The sequence below is a fragment of the Gavialis gangeticus genome, unplaced genomic scaffold (genome assembly GCF_001723915.1).
Source record: "Gavialis gangeticus isolate Ggan-Ray unplaced genomic scaffold, GavGan_comp1, whole genome shotgun sequence".
In the NCBI taxonomy this organism is placed as follows: Eukaryota; Metazoa; Chordata; order Crocodylia; family Gavialidae; genus Gavialis; species Gavialis gangeticus.
The window spans coordinates 17,428,942-17,434,987 of NW_017729009.1; the positions used below are offsets into that span (position 1 = coordinate 17,428,942).

A 6,046-nucleotide genomic window follows, 5' to 3' on the forward strand; every position below is an offset into this window, starting at 1 on the left:
TTAAACATGTTAGCTTTGTCGTCTGGTGTGACGACCAAGTTTCCCAACGCGTCCTGCAAGGGCCCCACATTACCTGGGACCTTCTTTTTACCCCCTATGTATTTAAAAAAAGACATAACTAGAGCCAATAGTAGGAAGCTGAAGTAACAAGTTCAAATAAAAAAAAAGGCATAATTTTTTGACCATGAGGAAAATTAACTATTGGAACAAATTGCCTAAGGACATGCTGGATTCTCCAGCTCTTAATATCTTCAGATCAAAACTGAATGCTTTTATGGGAGATGCCAAACTATATAAGATTCCAGGTTCAATACAAGGATGCTTGGGCAACATTAAAGTCCTGTGTCGGAGGTGCTTACATCAGATGGTCTAATCCAGTGGTTCTCAACCTTTTTTGTACCAGGACCTATTTGTAAACATAGATGGCAAGTCCTGACCCCCTGCCCCCAGCCCTATAGTACATGGGGTAGGGGGTGCGTGTGTGGGGCAAGGGCGGTATGGGGAGCCCCAAGCAGCCTCTTGTAGGCTGGAAGTCTGCCAGCCTACAAGGGAAAACCCATGGCTTCCCACGTTTTTCTACTTTAAAGGTGAATCCATTTTTGAAGTGTGTTCACAACCCTTTCATATATTTTTGTGACCCATGGGTTGAGAAATGCTGATCTAATTGATCTTTCTGGCCTTACACTACCATATTTTCTCACATACAACACAAACCTTTTATACAAAATCACCCCTGCCTCCCAAATTGGGGTGCATGTTTTTAGTGGGGAAGTTGGTTTCATCGCTGGAAAAGTGAGCCTGGAGACGCTGCGAATGCTGTACAGCTGCCAAGGTATCTGCTGAAGGGGCAGTCTTCTGTTAATCCTTTCACTGCAGTGGCTATTGACTGAGCATTGTCCTGTGTACCTGAAGTAGCAAGTGTTCATAGTATCTTAAGGCTTGTGATTTGGAAACAACTCTTTATTTACAGGAACTTATATAAAGAACTACTTACAGTAAAGAACTAACAGTTTTGCTGTGGTCCCTGTGTGACAGAGTAAGTCCTTTTGGCAATATAGAGCAGTGTTTCTCAACCTTTTAAGTAGCAAGCACCCCCTAACTTCTGAAAATTTTAATAAATACCCCACCACTCAATTTGCCATCTGTTGGAAGAAGGGCTGTGTATATAAAGTCATGATATAACATGTCTGATCTGGTGTGGATAGGGTTTTACACTGGGGTGCACAACTCAAGTATGTACCTGTGCTAGAGGTGATGTTGGCCAAAGCTAGGAGGGCTGAACCCAGTGCTGTGCAAAGTTATTACCAGGGAATTTAAATTTTTTGCCATAGTTTTGAGAGGAAAAGGGGGGGAGAGAGAGGAAAAGAAGGTGAGAGAGTGTTGGGATACCCACATACCCACTGCCTGTGACTTGTGTACCCACAGTTGAGAAACTATAATATAGAGGGTCCAAAAAGTGTGGCAGTGCAGGAGATGGTTTGCCACAACAGGAAGTTCTTAATGCCACACTTACTGAACGCACTGTTTCCAGGAGGGATACTTATTGTATGCAACACAGTTGGCTGTAGCTCTGGAATTTTTTTTTTAAACATTTTTATATTCTGCCTCACAAAAGCAAGATGTGTGTTTTATTGAGGGGAGAGGGGAAGATTGTATGCAAGAAAATACAGCACATATAAAGTTGATTCAATTAATAAATATTTGCAGAATGAAGGCCTCAGTGGTGGTGTTCTACACTGCACATATCTACACTTCCAGTATTTTTCTATTAATATGGAAAAGCCCTGTGTTGTTTGCTCAGTGTCTGAAAGCTAACTGTATTGAAATTATTGTATAAAATCTTGTTAAGGCAATATCAGACTTGAATGGTCAATAATATATCTTGTTGTTTGTTTTGGCAGTTGGAAAAATGCCTAGATGATGCCACAAGAAAAAATAATTTCCAGTCATTAGAGCAATTTCTGCAAAAAGAAAGTAATGATGGTATTTCTCATAAATGCAGCAAGCAGTTTTTTAACAAATTAGACAAACTTATATGCCGGGTAATCCTCTTTTTTTTAAATCAAAAGTTCCTATGCTATTGTTGCTTGTGTAGTGTTGCAAAATCATTTTGTAGGATGGTCTGGATTACATCAATGGAAGGCCAAAAAATTCTGTGGGTTCCATACTGTTCTTGAAAATATTTCCTTCAGAGAAGACAATTTTATTTATTTAGTGGGCAGATTTCTGTTGTTTAAATAAATTGACCTTTGGTGCCCTGTTGTTAATCGTATTTCCCTTAAGACTGAGTAGTTTGTATATTTGAATCAATCCCAAAGCAATGTATTATTGGAATTTCTGTAATACTTGCTTTACTTGACAAGCTTGAGGCATTTAATAGATTCCATAGCAGAGAACAGTGCAGTGCAGCTATATCCTTCGGTGCTGCATTCAAGATTCTCTAGAACTAATGCGACATTCAGGGAAGTGGACAATGGTGTTGTTCTGTAGACTGTTATGAATCCCTTAGGTATCAATCCTTCCCTTGTACAGTTAATCAGTAGTACTATATTAGAAACAGTAATTCTGAGTAACACATCTCAGTAAATATATTTATGTTAACTATTTATATAAAGGGAAGGAGATTATTACAATGCTTCTTATTTTTTAATTGAGCTATACAGTATTTAGAAAAATGTTAGACTTCTAACTTACTGAAGGAAAGGAAGACAGTCTTTTTGAGCTATTATCATGCTTTGTAACAATTATTGTGACATTTCTTACAAGTGCATTTTTTTTTTTTAAAGATTCAGTTCATTTTGAGACAATTGTTCTGGGATGATCTGTTTCTCTTCTCCTCCCCCCATCTGAAAATCTCTTAACTCTTTTCATATATGTTTGTGAATATAATAGTTGTATATAATTCTTTGCCAGGAATAACTAGCAGGAATAAATAGATAATACCCTTAGATTTCATTTTTTTTAACTTCCTATGACACTAAAATAGAGATCTTTAGTGACCTCCAGTGTTAAAGAGTGAGAATATAGAGTACCACTGATTCTTTTGGGGCAGCAGTTCAACTTGAAATTGCAAGGATTTTCTCTGTCCAGTTGCTGAAAGACAAATACTTCTAGCAGTGGTTGGATTGATTTGTAAGAACAGAATAGCATATATAATGCTGACAGACTATATAATAAAGCTTATATTACTTTTTCAATTTTAGGAATTAGATGAGAAAGAAGTAAAGAACGTTTCAACTTTGTTAAATTCTCTTCAGAAATTTGGTAAAAATATCAGCATACAAGGTGAAGATGGTATTCCAGCAATGATAAAATATGGTCTTGTTGAAAAGATAAGTATAAACAAATGGAAAAAAATTATTCTTTTAATTAACCCTAAATAATGCATCTACTATAAATACCTTAATATGGTAGTTGCCAAGATTATGGGAAATCTTGCTCACTCAGAAGTAACTGTTGATTCCCAGTACTATATGGCAAAGTCATAAACAGCTCCTTGTAAGGAGATACTAAAACGAGATAATAAAGCTGTCCTATGTTAATGTCATGTTTAAGTAATGTAAGTATGCTAGTAGTTATTCAAATAAATGACAGCACCTTTTTCATAAGAACTTTCTTTTTGCCTAAATTAGGTTTTATCTATATTTTAATAAAAATTAGACGGGTGAGAAAAAGAACTATATTTGAGCCTGCCATATAACAAGAGTAATTTTTCTACTGAGAATTGGAATTTCTTGGTGCAGTTGTTAATAAATGTAGCATTACAGCTAGTAACAGTAACCCCAGACTTTGTACTTCCCAAAGTTTAGGACACTATTTCAATTATATTTGATAAATACAACCTGTATAATGAATGTGCCAGCCATCCTTGACTTAGATTTTATATATTTATATTGATATAATATGGGCTGCTTCCAAATTACCTTTTGTAGCTCTTCACTGAATAGAATTATTAGCAGCATAAGAACAGAATGACTACTGGTTTCCTTCTCAACTGCTTTTAGAAAGAAAATTCCAAGTCAGTTAGTGATTAATGTTATTATACCATTCACATTTATAGTTAATTATCTGACCATTTTAAGCCATCTTCCAATTGATTTATTTATTTATTTTGGCATAACCCATTACAGTCACAAAAGTGAATGCACAGCTTTTGTACTTGGAAGTCAGGCCACCAGGCCAGGTCATTTACTGCCTTTTACTTCAGTAGACAGAAATCAGCCATATTTGCTGAAATGTATGTGTAAAATTGAGGTTTGGGCTGTACTCTGGACAAAAGAGACAAAGTCTTCAGGTTAAAGAGAATGATCCTCATTACTTGGTAAAGTATAATGCAAAGTGCTCTTCTTGCTCTGTTTCATTTTATGACACTAACGAATGTAATGTTTTTATTTTCCCATTACATGGTTAATTGGTTTGAAAAGGCAAAAGAAATTCTGATACATAAAGGAAATGAAAAAAATGACATGCTGGAAAGTCTAATTGAAGATTTCTTTGATGTTTTAATGGTAAACATAATTTCATAAAACATTTTATAAAGTATCAGATTTATAAAAATAAGACTAGCAATTTAACAGCAAAAGGCACTTTCAATTTTTTTAATTTAATTTCCTTTTTTGGCTAATGTTTTACTATTTTGTATAAAATATTTATTAGGACTTTATACATACTTAATCAGTATGTATAGGCAATAGTATCTATACATAAGAAACTTGATATTCCAAGTACTTATGCAGAAAATGTCTAAACTCATGCACAAAATGTCTTAGTATTCAATGCAAAAAATACTGTAGAGTACATATATATTATCCCTCTTATGCCCTGATTATGCAAACAGTTTATATCTGCTTAATTTTCTGCAGTGGAACTACTTGAGTTCATAAAATTATGTTCACATGTCAGTAGGGATTTAAGTATTATCATAGATACTAAACTAAAATAGATTTGTATTGTTATGTGCTTGTCTGACCCATGAAATATGTCCAGTCTTATGTTTAGTTTTGAGGGATAGAGTTGTAAAACTTCAAGTCTTTTGATCAAATATTTTGGTATATGTACATAAAGTAAATTATTTATATGTTACTTTTGTAACACTTGAAATAGTAAGATATATTATTATTTTTATTGCAGATTGTACATGATATGAACACTGAAGGTATGTAAAAAAAAATGTAGATACTGTTAGTCAAGCCTTTTGGTAATCACATCTCTTTTTCGAGTGGTCATTGTTAACATTGTTTCCTGATCAAACCAAAATTTGTGACGTTTGGAACCATACATATTCTGAAAGCTTATACAGTCTTAGCCTGCTATAGAAACAATGAAGACTCACCTAAAAGCACAAGGACTTGTGCAAATGAACCTTTAAGTCCTTGCAGACAAAGTTCTTTGGGTAAATGTGATATCTTAGACCTACTAATAGTTGGAAAAAATGTTCTTTGCAAGCTTTTGGGTACAAACACCTATGTCCTTAGACCTACAACCAACAGCACTTTAAGTCCTTGCAGAATTAAAACTTCTCATTTCCTGACAATGGTGTTAACTTATCTGGAAATAATTCAGTTGTATGTTGTAGTAGTTCTCCTGTGCATGTAACCAAATCAGTAGGCCTGTGTGAAATGGCTAGTATTCGCTTCAGATTCGGCCGATTCAGGGGGCAGTGATTCAATTCGGTGATTCAGATCACTGTCCCGATTTGATTCGGGCTAATCTGATTTGGAGATTCAGCTGCTGCCGAATCTCTGAATCAGCCAGGCCAGGCCCATCCCCTGCCCACTGTCCCAACCTGGCAATGGCTGCCCTGCCTGCCCCAGCTCTCAGGACTTGTTAAAAAATAAAAGCCCCAACTCAGTAGGTGCTGCCGGGGGGGTGGGGGCGATCCCTGCTGCCCCCCACTGCCCCAAGCTGCATGGGGGGCTTTGCACAAACCCCCCAACCCCCCCCCACTCCACCAGTCTGGGCCAGCTGTGGCCCTTTAAGAACCCCCCCCCCGAAAACCCCACAGACTCACCACTTCTGCTGGTGGGGAGCAACCCGCACTGTCCCA

General features: G+C 36.5%; 1 protein-coding gene across 1 annotated transcript in view; it reads left to right on the forward strand.

The window, feature by feature from the left end:
• The window catches only part of SYCP2 (synaptonemal complex protein 2), a 47,355-nt gene that overhangs the window by 3,305 nt on the left and 38,004 nt on the right, over nucleotides 1-6,046 (forward strand). Inside the window, exons 2-5 of the mRNA XM_019510162.1 lie at nucleotides 1,902-2,042; nucleotides 3,204-3,332; nucleotides 4,404-4,508; nucleotides 5,131-5,155. Of these exons, the coding sequence (XP_019365707.1) occupies nucleotides 1,902-2,042; nucleotides 3,204-3,332; nucleotides 4,404-4,508; nucleotides 5,131-5,155 (400 nt within the window). The remainder of the gene's footprint in view (nucleotides 1-1,901; nucleotides 2,043-3,203; nucleotides 3,333-4,403; nucleotides 4,509-5,130; nucleotides 5,156-6,046) is intronic.